The following is a 20816-nucleotide window of genomic DNA, read 5'->3' as shown; positions in this document are numbered from 1 at the left end:
TCTGGCCATTTGTAGCAAAGTGGATGGACCTCAAGGGTGTCATGCTAAGCGAAATAAGTGAGGCTGAGAAGGACAGATACCATATGTTTGCACTCATAGGTCTAACAGGAGAACAGGAGAAACCTAATGTAGGACCATGGGGAGGGGAAGGGGGAAAGAGTTGGAGAGAGAGAGGGACCCAAAACCTGAGAGACTATTGAATGCTGAAAAGGAACCAAGGGTTGAAGGGGGAGGGGGAGGGGGGTGGCAATGGAGGAGGGCACTTGTGGAAGAGCACTGGGTGTTATACGGAAACCAATTTTACAATAAACTATTTTTAAAATTTTTTAAAATAAGAAATTGCTTTCTGAATATCTACTATTCAAGCTGGGATTGTTTTAGAAATTAAAATTTTAATTCCATTTTATTTTATTTTATTTTAGTTTTTATGTCTTTATTTTGAGAGACAGAGACAGCGTGAGCAGGGGAGGGGCAGAGAGAGAGGGAGACACAGAATCCAAAGCAGACTCCAGGCTCTGAACTGTCAGTACAGAGCCCGACGCGGGACTCAAACCTATGGACCATGAGATTGTGACCTGAGTCGAAGTCAGACACTTAACTGACTGAGCCACCCAGGCGCCCAAAAATTCCACTTATTTTAACAATATACATAAAGAATTTTTGTTTGTACTTTGTAAAAATACAAAACTTTCTTTTACATCAAATAGCTTTTCATATCTATGCCCATTTTATTTTTTTATTATTATATTTTTGATGCTCATTTTAGGGGTATATTTAGAATTAGTGTTATAAGAGTAGTAGTATGTCCATCTGCGGAAGAAATTCAAATCTTTCTCCAAATAGTGTCACATGCTACTATAAGTGAGAAAATATATAACATATAATGTACTATCTTTACCACTCTTAAATATGCTGTTCAGTAGTATTAAATAACACACATTATTGTGCAGCCAATCTCCAGAAGTCTTTTCATTTTGCAAAACTGAAATTCTTTACATATTAAATAATTCCCCATTCCCTCTTCACCCAGCCCCTGGCAACTACTGTTCTTTCTACTTTTGGTCTCTATGAATTTGACTATTGTAGGTACCTCACATAAATGTAATCATATAGTATTTGTCTTTTTGTGTCAAGCTGTATTTGACCCAGCATTATGTCCTCAGAGTTTATGCATGTTGTAGCATGTGTCAGAATTTTTTTCTTTTTTGAGGTTAATGTTCCATTGTATGTATATAGCACATTTTATTTATGCATTAATCTGTTGATGGACACTTGAGTCGTTTCCATCTTTTGGCTATTGTGAATAATGCCACTGTGAACGTAAGTGTACAAATATCTCTTCGAGACCCTGATTTCAATTATTTTAGATATATACACCTAGAATTGAAATTCCTATATTATATGGTAGTTCTATTTTTAGTTTTCTTTTGGAACCTTCATACTGTTTTCCATAGTGACGGCACCATTTTGTGCTCCCACCAGCAGTACACACAGGGGTTCCAGTTTCTTTACAGCCTCATCAATGCTTATTTTCTAGTTTTTTTGGGGGTTTTTTTGTTTGTTTGTTTGGTAGTAGCCATTCTAATTGGTATAGTTTCATTATAGTTTTGATTTGTATTTCCCTAATTATTAGTGATGTAGAGCATTTTTTTCATGTGTTTGTTGCCCAGTTGTTTCTCTTTTTTGGACAAATGTCTGTTCACATACTGTGCCCAGTTTTTTTTTCTTTACCCAGTTTTTAAACTGTTTGGGTTTTTTGTTGTTGACTTGTAGTTTTTTATACATTGTAGATATTGACCTTTTAACATATATATGATTTGCAGATATTTTCTTCCATTCCATAGATTGCCTTTTCACTCTGTTGATTGTGTCTTTGGCCTACAAGATATTTTAAAAGAGCTGATTTGGCATAAAGATGTTATACTACTAATTATGGAAATACAAGTTACAAGAATGGTTATGTATAATATTTACCTATTATATGAGCTTTTGACAAGAATTTGTAGAAATAGATACCTTCCCTCATTGATGGGTAAAAGTATAAATTGGTAGAGCTATATTGGAAAGCAAATGGACTCTATCCAATTTAATTTAAAATGTTTCTACCCTGTGACCTAACAAGTCCATTTCTATAGAAAACCTCTCACAAGTATACAGGGAGATATGTATATGGCAGTTCATTGAAACATTATGTATAGTTGGGAAAAATACTAAAAGTTTAACAATAGCATAGTTACTTAATAATAAGAGTGAGGTTGAAAGGCACTCATTTTCAGCTCAGGTCATGGTTTCATAATTTGTGAGTTAAAGTCCCACATCGGACTCTGTGCTGACAGCACAGAGCCTGCTTGGATTCTCTCTCTCTCCCTCTCTCTCTGCTCCCCCCTCCATTCATGCTCTTAATTTCTCCCTCTCAAAATAAATAAACTTTAAAAAAAGAATGAGGTTGATATATATGTACTATCATGCATAGATCCCTCAAACATGGCTGCATGTAAAAAGCAAATTGCAGAATATTATAGTTAATATACCATTTGTGTTAAAGCAGACACAAAGCAACATTTGTGTTTGCTGTTGGTATACACATGTATACGAATAAATTCAGAAGGTTATAAATAATAATAGTGGCTGCTGGAATTGTTGGTCCTTATAACCCTGTAAACTTTTTTTTAGCTTCATAAAGGAAATGGATTCATACATTACCTGTATTTTTATACATTTTTTTATAAATCCAAAAGTGATATAGTTAAATATTGAATATTTTGGCCTAGGGGTACCTGACTGGCTCAGTTGGAAGAGTATGCAACTCTTGATCTCAGGGTCATGAGTTCGAGCCCCATGTTGGTTGTAGAGATTACATACATACATACATACATACATACATACATACATAAAATTTAAAAAGAATTTGGCCTAAAATTGGGGCAGCAGTTTGATGGAGTGAAAACTGTCCAGGGTCTGGTTCTCAGATTTTCAATTTTTTAAAAATGTTTGTTTATTTGAGAGGGGGGAGGGCAGAGAGAGAGAGAGAGAGAAGGAAATACAGAATCTGAAGCAGGCTCCAGGGTCTGAGCTGTCAGCACAGAGCCTGAAGGTGGGCTTGAACTCACCACCTGTGAGATCGTGACCTGAGCCCAAGTCGGACGCTTAACTGACAGAGCCACTCAGGTCCGACAGGTATTTAGTTTTTCAAATACAGAAACTGAATTTTAACAATGTAGCCAGAATTTATCCAGTTCTGGAGACTGTGCACACTCACCAAACTAAAACTCCATGGATGTTGGTAAATAAAGGACTAATCTATTAATTCATTAATTTGCCGTATTTTACTGCCAAGGAGGTCAAAATAACCATGTCCATTAATCACTATACTTTTCTTCCTTATGGCGAAGTCTAAAAAAATTACTATTAGGGGGTTCTGTTGTGAGTATAGAATCAAAGCAAGGGAGTTGGATTGTTTATTTGGCTGATGTCTCTAAATTATAATTGTCTTATAGAAACTAATCTCCATTATTGGATTACCCGTTGAAAGGACCTGAATGTTTGCAGGTTACTTAGATTTTGTACTTTCCACACATTGTACTTTCCACAAGTACAGTTATATCAAAGTCAGGAAATACATAATCCAGATGAGTCAGTCATGGTTTCTTTACTTCAGCAATTCCAATGTTGTCTTCTTTAAGCATACCATGGTCTCATTATAGAGAATAGAAAAATGTGATGCTTATCAGGAAACATTTATGAGCCTTTTAGAATTAACAGTTTCTGCATATGACTACCATTTTGTATTGGTTTTCACTGCAGTGTTATGTATGTATTTCATTGCAGTTTTAGAACACGGTCTTGTTTTCTCTAGATTGAGAATGTACTCTATTTGGAGCTTAGTTCAGGTACATAAGGCAATTTTAGTTCTCAAAAATGTATTCTTTTGCATAATTTCTGAACAGATTAAAATGTTTGTGATATATGAGATTTTCCATTCTAAAGTAGTAAAGTATAGGCTTCTTAGCTAGGAATTAGTATTTGGTCAGTAAAGTGTACTAATTAAGGTCACAAGCAGGCTTGTATTTGAATCCTGACTACTACTTACCACTTTCCTTAAGATGTCTAAATTTCAAGATAATATTTGCTGTTAAGATTTTTTTTGATACCTTATTTTCATGCACTTCTTTTTATTCAGCTAAACATGAATTCAGCTCCAACTTTCATCAACTTTCCTGCAAAAGGGAAACCCAAACGAGGTGATACATATGAGTTGCAGGTGCGTGGTTTTTCAGCTGAACAGATTGCCCGGTGGATTGCTGACAGAACTGATGTCAATGTAAGTTTCTCTACTTTGTAGAAAGTTGCTTTTCAAGGCTAACTGGGAAGTCCTAATTGGTTTCCTCCCCATATCACTGAGGTGGTAATAGTTCTGTAGCCCATTCATAAATAGCATTTAAAAGAATCATCCTGATGAAAGACTGAAATTATAAAACATCTTCTACTACCTTATTGAATTCAGTATAGAAACCACTCCTTTGACCTTATTAAGCCCATGGACAGTCTAGTGATACTTGGCAAATACATCTTAATATAAAAGATTTTATGTTGTAAACAGAATGTTGTACTTATGCCATCCCATTTTAGGATACACTGTAGACTATTTTGATTAGGATGAAAAGAAAAAAGTATAATTTTTCCTGAAAGAATTTAAAATAATTTAAAGAAAACTTTTATTAACATACAGTTAGTTAAAATACAGTATAATATTAGCTTCACATGTAAAATATGATTCACCACTTCCATACAACACCCAGTGCTCATCACAACAGTAACCACACTAATTTTTATTGCTTTCATTTCAAATCAGTTTGGCCTATATAATTAAGAAATGAATTTCAGACTTTAAAACATTTTTTCTTTCCTTTCTATTAGATTAGAGTAATTAGACCCCCAAATTATGCTGGTCCTCTTATGTTGGGATTGCTTTTGGCTGTTATTGGTGGACTTGTATATCTTCGAAGAAGCAATATGGAATTTCTCTTTAATAAGACTGGATGGGCTTTTGCAGCTTTGGTAAGTGAATTTAGAACAAAAATTGTTTGCATACAATATTTAATTGTTAGGTAGCGTTAAGTTTATTTCTTACCTGTGAGAAGGGATTTTATATGTTTTTATTTCATGCCTTAAAATCAGTTTCTCTCCTCCATTATTTCATTAGGACGGCCACGGTTTGGAGGAACTCGTACTCAGTTTTTTTGACCCCTAAGAAAATATGCAGTTCTTTTGAAAATACTTTTTTAAATTTTTTCTTTTGTATTAAAAAATTGTTTTAATGTTTATTTGAGAGAGAGAGAAAGAACAAGCAGGGGAGGGGCAGAGAGAGGGGAAGAGAATGAAAGAAGGAAAGAGAGAAAGAATCCCAAGCAGGCTCTGTGCTGCGGATGTGCAGCTCGAATTCCTGAACTGTGAGATCATGACCTGAGCCAAAACAAAGAGCAAGACGCTCAACGAAACTGAGCCACCCAAGTGCCCCCTTTTAAAAATATTCTAAAAGACGTTTCAGTTTTCAATTTTGAAACTTGTGTCAGCTTATTTATAATTTTAAAATGGGGTTTTCCTTTCAGAGTAAATATTATTGGTTCTTGTGAAATACAAGCGCCTTAGTAAAAAAATCATTTATCTGAAAAAAATTTTGTAAAAAATTTTTTGTTCACATATTACTTGAGCAGACACACTTTTCATAAACCTATTAATCAGAATGGAAGCAGCTCCCCATGTTTTATAAATATTTCATTATTTTTTGTTTCCTAGTGTTTTGTGCTTGCTATGACATCTGGTCAAATGTGGAACCATATAAGAGGACCACCATATGCTCATAAGAATCCCCACACAGGACACGTGGTAAGAGAAGTCTAGAATTTCTTTCTATTCCAAACTTAACATTAAAAAAAATTTTTTTTAATGTTTTATTTATTTTTGATACAGAGAGAGACAGAGCATGAGAGGGGGAGGGGCAGAGAGAGGAGATACAGAACCGGAAGCAGGCTCCAGGCTCTGAGCTAGCTGTCAGCACAGAGCCTGACGTGGGGCTCAAACCCACGAACATGGGATCTGACCTGAGCCGAAGTTGGAGGCTTAGCTGACTGAGCCACCCAGGCACCCCTCCAAACTTAACCTTAATTATTTTGTGATACCATTGCCAGGATATGAAGGAACTAGATTTTAGTTTTTAGTTTTTAATCTCTCTGATAATGAGCTTTCATTACTAAAAAGTTCTCTTAAAAACGGAAAGTCCCCCCCTCCCCAAAAAAGTGAAAAGTTCCTTATCCCACTTGGTGAGTCCTTTTGACTATGCTGACTTTGAAAGTCAGACTTGAACTAAATAGAATAATTAATCAAGTACTTGTGCATGTACTGTTTCTAGGCACTATGTTAAGTATTATAATGATAAACAAGATAATCTTTGTCTTTATGAAGTTTATATAATTGTATCTCATCATCTTATATACTGAAATACTAGTTTTCTCATATGTTCTGTTGAAAACATAGTATGAATACAGTGAAAAGGCAAATGAATAAAAACACAGAAATAGTGTTTATTTTTGTCCAACTTATTTATTGATGAATACCACAGATCCAGTGTTGATATACATCAGGTGAATTAATAATTTCATAAGGTTTGAAAATAGCCCATATTAGTATTAGAATACCAAAAGTTAATGTATGTTTAAAGATTTAATTTTGTCTTTTTTCCTCCCAGAATTACATCCATGGAAGCAGCCAAGCCCAGTTTGTAGCTGAAACACATATTGTTCTTCTGTTTAGTATCCTCTTTAAAATAAGTCCTTGGTGCTGCATTTTGTCTGTTTACTCACATTCTAGTATTTTCTCTACAGTGTTTGGTTGAGGCTACTCTCTTTGTTTTTAAGTTTTTAAAATTTATTTTGAGAGAGAAAGGACAATTGGGAGAGGAACAGAGAGGGAGGGGGAGAGAAAGAATCCCAAGCAGTTTCTGCACTGTCATTTAAGAGCCCGACATGCGCCTTGAACTCATGAACCGTGAAACCATGACCCAAGCCAACATCAAGAGCTAGACGCTTAACTGACTGAGCCACCCAGGCGCCCCGAGGCTGCTCTGTTACTAGTGCAAGTTTTAGTATCATTGGAATCATATTTCTGTGCCATCTATCTTGGCCTAATCTGGTAAAGACCAGCAGAGACAAACCAGTCTGATAAAGCCAGGTTTATTGATCATTGATTCAAGGAGGACTGCACATCAGAAGAATCATGGGACATCTTACCTAAGGAAAGATAGAGTTTATTATAAAATTTGAAGGAAGGGTGAAGCATAGGTGAAATGTAAATGAAGTAATGTTTTGATAAACTTAAAGCAAAGCCAAGCTAAGTGTGAAGGGATCAGTATCAAGTTTGGACTGTGGACTGAACACAGGGTTCTGTTTCCTGGAAACTATACAGAGTTCAGGTAAATGTGGGAGTTTGTCTTCACAAACTATTTGAAGCTTTATTTAGTTGTAAATTGAGGCTACTTAGAAATTGTACATTAGGGCGCCTAGATGGCTCAGTTGGTTAAGAGTCCGACTCTTGAATTCAGCTCAGGTCATGATCCCAGGGTCTTGGGATCAAGTCCCATGTCAGGCTCTGTGCTGAGCATGGAACCTGCTTAAGATTCTCTTTCTCTCTCTGCCCCTCATTCCTCACTTGTGTGTGCTGTCTCTCTTTCTCTCTCTCTCTCTCTCTCTCTCTCTGTGAAATCAAAGAAGAAATCGTACATTTAGTGACTTTGATCCTCCAGGCAAGAATAGATTGTTACCTTCTTTTTTTTATTTGTCTTTTTTATTTTATTTTTGAGAGACAGAGAGTGAGTGGGGGAGGGGCAGAGAGAAGGAGAGACACAGAATCCGAAGGGGGCTCCAGGCTCTGAGCTGTCAGCACTTAGCCTGACGCCAAGCTCAATCCCATGGACTGTGAGATCATGACCTGAGCCGAAGTCGGACGCTTAACCAACTGAGCCACCCAGGTGCCCCAGATTGTTACCTTCTTAGTGATATAATTTGAATCGGTCTATGATTTTAGAGAACAGTGTTCATCATTGAGTAAGAAAACAGTAGTTACTCAAAGGCAGAGGTCATTTTGACAGCTGCAGCATATCCTAAGTAGAAATATTTCCTGTGAACTTTGTAGCTGCTTTTTGTGTGTTGTTTCATTCTTTTGAATGGCAGGGCACATTTTTTCTTTCTCACATCTGAAAATTGCAGTCTTAACAGTGACACCAGACAAGTGAGTCTAAATTTCATAGTATTACTGATCACAGTTTACCCCCAGATCATGAATGTATAAGCAGTGACTCTGCAGAACAAATCAACAAGGTAAACAAATGTAATGTTCCTAGAGTCGTGGTTCTTGGCCAAGGGGTCCTGACATTGACATATTGGAATCAGTTGTAGCCCAGGCTGTTACAGAAAACTGCCCAGTGGCTTGATGGTAAGGTCATTTCCCCTAGTTTCTCACTCATAATCTAAATAACTTACAGGTCATCTAGTTCAATACTTACTCTGTTGACAGTGAATTATACTATCTAAGAACTGCTTAAGAAACTTGAAGGTGAGGGGGAGGGAAGGAGGGCGGGCTGCACGAGTGGGCGCAGGCCTGGAGGGTCAGAAAGTGCTGGAGATTTAAAAAAAAAGAAATTTGAAGGTGATTACAATCAATATGAGTAATCTTATCCCTTAAAAATGTGTTTTCTGCTTATAAAAGCAATACAATTAAAGGAAATTTAGAAAATACAAATAAGTATTAAAGAAAAAAATCAGAACCCTTGGAAATATCCCTTTTAGTAAATCTTTGTGAATCTTTCCCCATTTCATTTTACTATATCAGTGGTTTAATAGAGATACTTGAAGGGAAACATTCTGGTAAAAATTTAAGCTTTTGGTTTTAACTGAAGGACATTTGGAATATGATATTTTCTCAAAACAGTGTTCATGTATTATATGGATAACAAATCTACTGCTTAAAATCCAGCACAGGGGTGCCTGGGTGGCTCAGTTGGTTAAGTGTCCAACTTTGGCTCAGGTGATGATCTCACCATTCGTGGGTTCGAGCCCTGCATCAGGCTCTGTGCTGACAGCTAACTCAGAGCCTGGAGCCTGCTTCAGATTCTGTATCTCCCTCTCTCTCTGACCCTCCCCTGCTCATGCTCTCTCTCTCTCTCTCTCTCTCTCTCTCTCTCTCTCTCTCTCTCTCTCAAAAATAAATAAATAAAACCAGTTAAAATCCAGCAGAGAGCCAAGAAAGTTCATCTGTTTAGCCATGGAATGGTGAGCTAAAAAATGAATAATAAACACCCATTCCTTTAAAAAAATTTTTAATGCTTTTTATTTATTTTTGAGAGTCAGAGAAAGACAGAGGGAGCAGGAGAGGGTCTGAGAGAGAGGGAGACATGGAATTGGAAGACAGATTCCAGGCTCTGAGCTAGCTGTCAGCACAGAGCCCGACACAGGACACGAACCCACGAACCGTGAGATCATGACCTGAGCCAAAGTCAGATGCTTAACTGACTGAGCCACCCAGGTGCACCATTAAAAAAATGTTTTTTAATAAACACATATTCCTTATGAGAAAGAAGATCGCAAAGAAAATATGATCCAAACCATGTTTCTTTCAAACCCTAATATTTATTTTGTACTCTATTTAGTTAAGCTAAAAATGTTCACACATTTTTCCCACCCCTTACTGTCCTTCTCTGATAACCACCAGTCTGTTCTCTGTAGCTATGAATGCTTGCATGCGTGTGTGTATTTGCAATTTGTTTACTTTTAGATTCCACATATAAGAGATGATACAAGTTTGTCATTCTGTCTTATTTCAAATTATTTGAAAATTTAATTTGAAAATGCTAATTTATGGTTTGGTACATTAACAAATTACTATACATTGGAAATTTTTCAGTGTCTCAAAGTAGACTCAAGTAATGATATTTTGAAATTGAATAGTGTAGCAAAATGGCAGATAAAGTTATAAAATATTAAGTGATTTGTGGTTTGTTAGTGTTCTAGCTTTGTCCTAACTTTTTTCCCAAAAGAACTTTTATTTCTCCTTCATTGTTGAAGGGTATTTTACAGGTATAGATTTCTAGATTTCTTTAAGCATTTTGGAAATGTTATTTCATTGTCTTTTACTTCTGTAGTTTCTGTGAAAAAGTCCAATTTAATTCATACTATTATTCTTTGAAGGCAGTGTGTCTTTTTCTCCGATGGATGTTAAGACTTTTTTCCTAATGTTTTTATTTGTATTTTTCCTGTTTTCTGGGTTGCAGAACTTCCTCAATCTTTGGGTCAGTACCCTTCATTCATTTTGCAAAATGTTTTACTTACTGTCTCTTCAGTATTGTTTTTCTCCCATTTTCTCCATCTTCTCCATCCATGGCTTTCAACTTGAGAGCCGGGTCTATGAACCATGTCATTCTTTCTAGTAGAACCTGAATGTTAATTGTGGTCTCCTTAACATTGTAGGATTGTAAAAATTCTTCTCTCCTAAGTTTGTCTTAAATTTTTAAGTATAATTATAAAAGAAATTTAAGAAATCAGAATGTTCTGGTGCGCCTGGGTGGCTCAGTCAGTTAAGCTTCGGCTTAAGTCATGATCTCACAGTTCATGTGTTCGAGGCTTGCGTCGAGCTCTGTGCAGACAGCTAGCTCAGAGCCTGGAGCCTGCTTCAGATTCTGTGTCTCTCCCTCTCTCTGACCCTCCCCTGCTCATGCTGTCTCTCTCTGTTTCTCGAAAATAAATTTAAAAAAAAAGAAATAGGAATATTCTTACTTTTTTCTTCTGCCTGAAAGTTAAACATAACTTAAAGTTTCACGTACATTTGGAACAGATTGCAAGCCTGTTGAAAGATAGCATTTTTTTTCCTTTCCAAGTTTTTATTTAAATTCTAGTTAGTTAACATAAAGTGTAAGGTTAGTTTCAGCTGTAGAATTTAGTAACTCAACAATTACATACAACACTGGATGTTCATCACAAGTGCCCTCCTTAATCCCCATCACCTGTTTAACCCATTCCCCCACCCACCTCCCTCTGGTAACCATCAATTTGCTCTCTATAGTTTAGAGTCTGTTTCTTGGTTTGCCTCTCATTTCCCCCCCTTTATGTTCATTCGTTTTGTTTCTTAAATTACACACATGAGTGAAATCATGAGGTATTTATCTTTCTCTGACTTATTTTGCTTAGTATAATACCTTCTTCTAGCTCCATCCACATCACTGCAAAGGGTAAGATTTCATTCCTTTTTTATGGCTGAGTAATATTCTATTGTATGTGTGCATGTCTCTCTTCTATCACATCTTTTTTATCCATTCATCAGTTGATGGGCATTTGAGCTCTTTCCACAATTTGGCTATTGTTGATAATGCTGCTATAAACATTGGGTGGCGTGTATCCCTTTGAATTTGTATTTTTGTATTCTTTTGGTAAATTCCTAGTACTATAATTGCTGGATCATAGGGTAGTTCCATTTTTAACTTTTTGAAGAACCTCCATACTGTTTTCCGTAGTGGCTGCACTGGTTTGCATTCCTACCAAGAGTGTAAGAGGCTTCCCCTTTCTCCACATCCTTGCCAACACCTGTTGTTTCCTGTGTTGTTAATTTTACCCACTCTGACTGGTGTGAGGTGGTATCTCATCATGGTTGTGATTTGTATTTCCCTGATAGTGAAATTGAGCATCTATTCGTGTGTCTGTTAGCCATCTGTACATCATCTTTGGATAAATGTCTATTCATGTCTTCTGTCCAGTTTTTAACAGAATTATTTGTTTTTTGGGCGTTGAGTTTTATAAGTTCTTAATATGTTTTGGATATTAACCCTTTATCAGGTATGTCATTTGCAAGTATCTTCTCCCATTCTGTAGGTTGCCTTTTAGTTTTGTTTATTATTTGCTTCACTGTGTAGAAGCTTTTTATTTGGATGAAGTCCCAATAGTTTCTATTTGGAAATACAGCATTTCTTACAACTTTGGTTAATAGAATGCAAAATGAGAAAATATTTTTCATTATGATATTTATTTTTCCCTGAATTTGTTTTAGCTCTTTTGGTAGTGGTTAGGAATGGTTGAGTGATATTTTCTGAGCAATTACTTTGCTAAATATTGTAAATGCATGATTTATCTAAGGAGCTAGCAGTACTGGGACAAACAGATGTGTACAGATTACAAGACAGTACCTTAAATACGGTGTGGTAGTGTGAGGGTAAGACAATGAATGAAGCTATTTAATTTTGTTAGCAGTAGGGGATTTTATGGAAGACTGAACATCTCTTATATTTTTATGAACACAAAGCCTAAAGACTCAAAACTGAAGTTACCATGTGATAAGAACTATCAGAATGAGACTACTACTAACTAGTAATTATGAGTTTGGAAAATATCCACATATTTATCATTATTTTAATATTTTATAATTTACTACATGATTAATAAAGAAACTATGTGAATTGACTACTAAAAGCAACTTTTAAAATTGTATTTTAAACTTTTTAATTTGAATTATTATGTTAATCCAGAAATGCTCACAATTCATAAGTGCAGTGTACAGTTTGATAAATTTTCACAAAATGAACCCAACTGTGTAACCAACACCCAGTTGGTGAAATAAAGTTTTACTCACAATCCAAAGCCTCCCCCATCTCATCAGCCCTTCCAGATTGCTGCCTCCCACCCAAAGGTAACTACTATCCTGACTGCCAATAGTATGGATTAGTTTTGCTTAATTTTTAACTTTACACAAATGGAATTATACATTAAATATATTTGAATTTAAAAAAATAAAACAGAAGATTAGAAATTTTTCATCCATGATCTTAAACCCTAATATTAAAATCCAAGTTTATTTTTGCATATTCTCTTGGATTCTTTGCTTATTTGTATTTCTTTGAGGGGGTGCTCCCTTTTTTGTAGTTATAGACCTACTTTGTATGCAGTTTTGTTTAATATATCACAAGCATTTTCTCTATCATTGTATGGCCTTTATAGTACAAACATTGCATGAGAATTACAGAGAAATAAGAAAATACAGGCAAGGAAAAATTGTGGTCATTCTTAACGTTTATATAATGTATATATCATAATTCAGTTATTCTATTGTTGAACATTGCAAAGAGTGTTTACTTAGATATAAAAATAATTTGGCAGGGGCATCTGGATGGCTAGTCAGTTAAGTGTCCGACTTCGGCTCAGGTCATGATCTCATGGTTTGTGAGTTTGAGCCCCATGTTGGGCTCTGTGCTGACAACTCTGAGCCTGGAGCCTGCTTTGTATTCTGTGTCTCCCTCTCTCTTTGCTCCTCCCCTGTGCTCACTCGCTCACTATCTCACTCTCTCAAAAATAAACATTAAAAAATAAAAATAAAATAATTTGGTATATCTCCAAATTCCCAGAAGTAAGATTTGGAGCAAAGTGTACAAATCTTTCTATTGATGTTTTGTCTAAATTGTTTTCTGAAAGAGTTTTGCTGAAAAAAGGGAAGGAAGATTGCTGGCAGAATATATGCACTGATAGCCCTGGAAGTTCTAAGTATCATTATGTATTCTCACCATTTTTCTTTAAAGTTTATTCATTTATTATTTCTGAGAGAGGGAGGGAGGGAGGGAGAACGTGCGTTAGCATGTACACAAGTTGGGGAGGGGCAGAGAGAGAGAGGGAAAAAGACTCCAAAGCAGGCTCCAGGCTCTGAGATGTCAACACAGAGCCTGACATGAGGCTCAAACTCATGAACTGTGAGATCTTGACCTGAGCCCAAGTCAGACACATAACCAATCAAGCCACCCAGGTGCCCCTGTATTCTCACTTTTTTAAACTGCTAATGCCATAGGCAACGAAATTGTGTCATTGTTTAATTACCTTGGACAATAATAATTCAAAGTACATGATTTAAACATTTTCCCACAATTTTGTAATTATGACTTATTTTATGCAAATGTCTTTGCCTTCATCATATAAAGTATACTTAAATTCTGCTAGCTCTTTAAAATTTTTTTAATGTTTATTTTTAAGAGAGAGAAACAGAGCATGAGTAGGGGGGACAGAGAGAGAGAGAGAGAGGTAGACACAGAGTCAGAAGCAGGCTTCAGGCTCTGAGCTGTCAGCACAGAGCCCAATACAGGGCTCAAAGGCATGAACCACGAGATCATGACCTGAGCCAAAGTTGGATGCTTAACCAATGGAGCCACCCAGGTGCCCCACTTTGAGCTCATTTTATAGCCTAGTTCTTGTATATTATAGAATACTACTTTCTCTAATTTCTATTCAATTCTCCCATATAATCATGATTAGATAATTATTTACTATTTGTTTCATCACTTACATCCCCCACTAGAGTGTAAACTTGTCCTAGGAAGGGTCTCTATTTTGTCCAACTCTTTAACTCCCAAGAACTAGTAGCATCTGCCATATAGTAGGCAGTCTCAGTAGGTTTAAAGAGCCAATAAATGAAATGAATCAATACATATGGAAGTACATCACAGCTCTTGATAACTGAGAACAGCACACTAAGACCTTGGTGGTATATTGCAAAATGGAAAGTTTATTAAAAGAAAACAGACCATGATACAAAACAAACCATTCCAAGAGCAAAAGTCTCAACTACTAATCAGGAGTGCCTCATAACCAAAGCCTATAGAAATGATCAGTCTTTACATGAATCTGGGTATAAAGAACTTCAGTAAGAAAAAAACTCATTGGAGAATACAACTTGTCTAAGCAACTAAAAGCATGATGAATGGGCATCATGCCTAAAAAAGAGCCTACTGATGAAAGAGAGAGTGCAAGACTGTAGTGAAGGGATGAATAGACAAACTGTAGAGCCTAAATTCAGGCTTTCACTGAACACCTATTTTCCCCTTTCTGCCTAATCATACCCACATATTGTAGCCTACAATGTGTATGTGTGTATACGTAATTGATTTGGGCATTTTTAAAGTTGATTTGTTTTAAGAGAGAGAACTAGTGGGGGTGGAGTGGGGTGGGAGAGAATCCCAAGCAGGCTTTGAGCAATCAGCATGGAGCCCCACATGGGGTTCAGACTCATGAAACTATAAGCTCATGACCTGAGCTGAAATAAAGAGTGGACTGCTTAACTAACTGACCCACCCAGGCACCCCTGATACGGCTTTTTTTCTTTTTTAAATTCAATGTTTAATATTTTTTGAGAGAGACAGCATGAGTGGGGAAGGGGCAGAGTGAGGGAGACACAGAATCCAAAGCAGGCTCCAGGCTCTGAGCTGTCAGCCCAAAGCCTGACACGGGGCTTGAACCCATGAACCCTGAGATCATGACTTCAGTGATTTGGGCACCTTTAACTGCTGTCTGTATTTACCAAACTGCAGGGCAAATCTCTCTTTTCTACTAGAACATGTTATGTTTGTTTTAAAATTCAATGTTGCTTATTTTAGTAATTAACCATCCCATATGTAACCTATTTTCACGAGTGGTATATTTTGTATTTATGTAGCATCCATATTGAGCTGGTTAAAATTGAGGTGGGGTGGTGAGGGGCGCCTGGGTCCCTTAGTTGGTAAAGTGTTCAACTTCGGCTCGGGTCATGATCCCACAGTTCATGGGTTCGAGCTCTACTTCGGGTTCTTTGCTAAATGCTTCCTCAGAGCCTGGACCCTGCTTCAGATTCTATGTCTCCTTCTCTCTCTGCCCTCTGCTGTTCACACTCTGTCTTACTCTGTCTCTCAAAAATAAATAAATATAGGGCATGTGGGTGGCTCAGTCGGTTAAGCCTCCGACTTCGGCTCAGGTCAGATCTCATGTTCGTGGGTTCGAGCCCCCCCGTCAGGCTCTGTGCTGACAGCTAGCTCAGAGCCTGGAGCCTGCTTTCGGTTCTATGTCTCCTTCTCTCTCTGCCCCTCCCCCTCTCATGTTCTGTCTCTGTATCAAAAATAAATAAAACATTAAAAAAATAATAAATATTTTAAAAATCTTTTTTAATTGAGGTGATGACATATAGGATTTTTTTATTAGAATACGTCAAACTCAGGTTAGTAGTAATTTGTGCTTTAAAGGTTAATTGTGAAATTCTGTAGAATTTTTGAAAAGTTATTTTTCAAATAAAAATTAGTTGCTTTTCTCCAAATGGTGTACAGTTTAAGTATGTTCATTTTTGGAGGGTGGCTAAATAGCCTTTATTATAGCCTTTAATGTTTTAAAATGTATACAAGGTTGGGGGCGCCTGGGTGGCTCAGTTGGTTGAATGTCTGACTCTTCATTTTGGCTCAGGTCATGATCTCTGGGTTCATAAGACTGAGCCCTGCATTGGGCTCTGCGCTGGCAGCATGGAGCCTGCTTGGGATCCTCTCTGTCTGCCTCAATTCTGCTCAAGTTCTTTCTCTCTCTTTCAAAATAAATAACCATTTTTGAAAAATAAAAAATAAAATGTATACGAGGATGGAGCAATAGTTGCCAAAATGTCCAGGAAGGTTATATCAAAGTATCATGTCAGGAAAACTCATATTTCATTTGTGAGTTATAGTGGGACATTCATTGAAAGTATTAATTTTTATTTGTGCAAATGAAATAATTTTCCAACCTTAATATTTTTATTATTATATCTTCATAGTAGATAATTGTCATTCTATATAGATACAAGTTTACCTGTTTTAGTTAGCTTTTTATAATTGAAATTTGAAGATATATATGCTCATTATAATTTTCTTCATGAAAGAATATTAAAGTAGTATGTCTATTATGTCTGTATGAATTTCTCCTTAAACAATATTTCTAAGATGGTGGGGTTACCTTAGGGATGGTACTCTTGTGTGAAGCTGCTACATCTGACATGGATATTGGAAAGCGAAAGAGTAAGTTATATCCTATGCCAAAATGTAACAATTATACCTTTATTTATTATGTAATTTTTATTTTACATTATTAAAGTGTAGTTGGCATACAATGTTATATAATAATTCTGCTTTTAATACAGAAAAAAGAATGTCCTCTTAATCACTTCCTCTCTTAGATATAAGTATGTTATTTTACTTCTTAATTATTTTAAAAGTAATATATACTTAATGGAGAAAATGTGAAGGGAAATCAGTGTATGAAACATTTGGGGCCAGAGCTACCCATTATTCCATAATTGAGAAGCTAAAAATTTTAATGGTTTAATATACTTTCTTTCATTTGTAAAAAAAATATTTAAAACTCTGTGTATGAAATTTTAAATCTTGTACCTCCCTCCTTTTTAACTGGACTTAAACAATTCACTAGTAAATATTTTCCTATACATAATTTTAAATTTCTACTTTATGTGGTAATTTACTTATCCATTCTGGTTTCGCTAAACATTTAGTTTTCTTCTAACTTTCATTATAATATTTTTAATGGCTATCATAGTATTTTAAGCTTTATTCTTATTTCGTTAATTTCTTAAGGTAGATTCCTACAAGTAGAATGACTGTATGGTCGTGTGTATTTTATAATTCTCTTGATGTTTTAAATTGATGATGCCAAATTCTTTCCCCTGATGTTCTGATAGTTTAGATTCTTACCAGTGGTATTTAAATATGCTTGTTTCCAAAAATAAAAAGGAGAATGCTTGTTTCACAGTAACTTTGTCAGCAATAGCTAAGCTAAGCTCTTTAAAAGTGTGTGTGTGTCAGATGAGGGGGAAATTTTATATTATTTTGTAATTTGTTGGTTATTAGTAAAGTTGAACATTTTTCTAAATGTTTCTTAGCTGTTTGTGTTTTCCCTTCTGTTAAAAAGTCTTTTTGTCTTTTGCCATTTATCTACTAGAGTATTAGAAATTTTTCTATTGGATTGGATGAACTTTTTATGCATTAAAATAGTCACACATAGTTATTTGTTGAAAAGAAATGCCAGCAATGTAATTTTATTTTACTTACATAAAATAACTTTAAGTGCGAGTTTTCCTTTTGTGACTAAAAAGTTAAATGTTATCAAATTAACCTCACTAAATATAGTCTATTTTTCCTTCTAGAAAAAAAGATGATGACATTGAATTTCAGATTTAGAAGATTCTTATTTTTCTGAATTAAAATGAATCTTCACATATTGCAAAAGCAGAACAGATGTATCAATTTTTATCTAGTCAATATACATCCTTTCATTGCCTGACTTTTAAAAACTTACCTTTCTCAGTATTCATTATTGGGAAAAGGCCCTCTGGGTACTACACTGGTGGCCTGAATTTAAATTATAAAATATTTTGGTGACATACCTTAAAATAACCACAATTTGATCTACTTCTAAGATTCTAACCTAATAAAATAATAAACATAAATACTTATTTAACATTTATTTTCTACCAGAAACTGGCTTAGACACTTTCAGATATGTTACATGAAAAAAGTAGAACACAAACATATGCAGATTGATTTTATATATATAGAGAGAGAGAGATGTATGTGTGTTTAATTGGATAAAAAAGATTTCCACAATGATTATGTGTTAATACTCAGAAAAAATATTTAACATTTACATGGTAGCCCCTAATCATATTATGTGAAACTAAAAACGGAAAAAAAATTGTTCCCTAAGAAAACTAAAAGCTGTTTTTGTGTTGGCCAATAAGTGTTTCCCTAGAACTTCCATTGCTGTAGCATGCATGCTTTCCCACGTCCCCACCTCTATGACTTTTAGCCACAGTGTTATTTCCAGGACTCAAAGAGCCTCCAGTTATGGGAATCATACTTGAGCATTGTGGGGCCAGCATCCAGTGTTAAGGTCGTTAACTGCTATGCTAAATCAGAGAATATGAAAATAATGGAAAGAGCTATGAATTTAGGGCTAGGATTCAGGGTATTTTTCCTCTCATTATTCAAATTAGGCATCCATGTTGAATGAGTTCCTTATATAGGCAGTGTAGTTACCTATAAATGAATAAAGTACTCTCAAGTAAGAGTTTCACAATGATGTTATCGGATGTCTTTAAATCAATATTTTTAATACAATAAAGCTACTTTTAAGGGTTTAGAAGGAACTTAGTGAGTGATTTTTCTTGTCAGTAGAACTTTCTAACACTAAATTTTAAAGGAATTTATTATTATATACAAATAAATTTCATAAGTGTGTTCGTGGAACTATTTTATATTGTAATGGATGAAAATAAATGGTAAGGCAGAATCCTAAAGATAAAGAATGGGTATGAAAAACTTTGGAAATTTGAAATTTACCAGTAAATTATATCCCTTCCTTTTCACTCTTGTAGATGAAAATTTATACTCCAGTTTTTATTTATTATGCTTAATATGTTCATTTTACTCTTCTTTTGTTTTTCTCCAGTAATGTGTGTGGCTGGTATTATACTCGTTGTATTATTCTTCAGTTGGATGCTCTCTATTTTCAGGTCTAAATATCATGGATATCCATATAGGTATGGTTATTTTATATTTACATAGTGATTACTTATACTTAACAATGATTAGAGTTAATGTTGCTTTATAATATTTGTTTTGCTTTACCTGAAAACTATTCAAGCTTCTAAAGCAGAGATAGGCTTTAACTTAGATATGTTAATATAAAAAAGAACTTAAGACAATTATGTATAATGGACAATTGTATATGATTTCTCTTCTCAGGAACATCTTTGAGGGTTATTCTGACATCACCTAATTTAATCTAGAAATCTAAAAACACTTTATGATTAGAATATTTTATACCTTGTCCACACACTCTACTTACTCTTGAGGAGCAAATTATTATTTTATTTATTATTTATTTTTTTATTTTGAGAGAGACAGAGAACAACCGAGGGGCAGAGAGAGAGGGAGAGAATCTGAATCATGCTCCATGCTGTCAGCACAGAGCCCAACATAGGGTTCAGTCCCACAAAATGCAAGAACATTACCTGAGCCAAAATCAAGAGTCAGACGCTCAACTGACTGAGCCACCCAGGCACACTGGAGCAAATTATCTTTTAATGTTTTTTTTAAACTTCTCACCTCTGCTTTTCAAGGCTCTTCAGATGGCATAAACAGAACATTTCATTAGAATCCAGAGGTTTTTTTATTATTTTGATTTTTTAAAGTTTTTATTTATTTTGAGAAAGAGAGAAAAACCACATGAATGGGGAAGAGGGGCAGAAAGAGAAGGAGAGAGAGAATCCAAAGCAGGCTCTGTGCTAACAACATGGGGGCTCAGCCCCATGAACAGTGAGTTCATAACCTGAGCTGAAATCAAGAGTCGGATGATTGGGCGCCTGGGTAGCTCAGTCGGTTAAGCATCAGATGTCAGCTCAGGTCATGATTTCGTGATTTGTAAGTTTAAGCCCTGAGTCAGGCTCTGTGCTGATAGAGCCTGGAGCCTGTTTTGAATTCTGTGTCTCCCTCTCCCTCTTCCCCTCCCCTGCTTGCACTCTGTCTCTCAAAATAAATAAATAGAAGTAAAAAAAAATTAAAAACAACAACAAAAGAAAGAGTGTTTAAGAAGATCTAATTGTGGATCGGAAGAATAAACATTGAAAATGTCATTAGTAACCAAAGCAATCTACACACATGCAATGCAATCTCCATCAAAATTGCACCAATGTTCTTCTCAAAGCTAGAACAAGCTATCCTAAAATTTGTATGGAACCACAAAAGACCCCAAATAGCCAAAGTAATATTGAAGAAGAAAACCAAAACGGGAGGCATCACAATCCCAGACTTTAGCCTCTACTACAAAGCTGTCATCATCAAGACAGTATGGTATTGGCACAAAAACAGACACATAGACCAATGGAATAGAATAGAGAACCCAGAACTGGGCCCACAAATGTACGGTCAATTAATTTTTGACAAAGCAGGAAAGAGT

General features: G+C 35.5%; 1 protein-coding gene across 2 annotated transcripts in view; it reads left to right on the top strand.

Moving 5' to 3' along the window:
- Window positions 1-20816, top strand: part of MAGT1 (magnesium transporter 1) — a 62587-nt gene that overhangs the window by 35516 nt on the left and 6255 nt on the right. Inside the window, exons 4-9 of one of the 2 annotated variants that reach the window (XM_029930619.1) lie at window positions 4181-4321; window positions 4918-5058; window positions 5797-5886; window positions 6746-6809; window positions 16787-16861; window positions 19372-19398. In XM_029930619.1, the coding sequence (XP_029786479.1) occupies window positions 4181-4321; window positions 4918-5058; window positions 5797-5886; window positions 6746-6809; window positions 16787-16861; window positions 19372-19398 (538 nt within the window). Of the gene's footprint in view, window positions 1-4180; window positions 4322-4917; window positions 5059-5796; window positions 5887-6745; window positions 6810-16786; window positions 16862-19307; window positions 19399-20816 lie in introns of both variants that reach the window. The other variant, XM_029930618.1, reaches the window with a different exon arrangement.

The sequence above is a fragment of the Suricata suricatta genome, chromosome X (assembly GCF_006229205.1).
Source record: "Suricata suricatta isolate VVHF042 chromosome X, meerkat_22Aug2017_6uvM2_HiC, whole genome shotgun sequence".
Lineage (NCBI taxonomy): Eukaryota > Metazoa > Chordata > Mammalia > Carnivora > Herpestidae > Suricata > Suricata suricatta.
The sequence above is the reverse complement of the archived record's forward strand: the minus strand, read 5'-3'. Positions and strand labels throughout refer to the sequence as shown.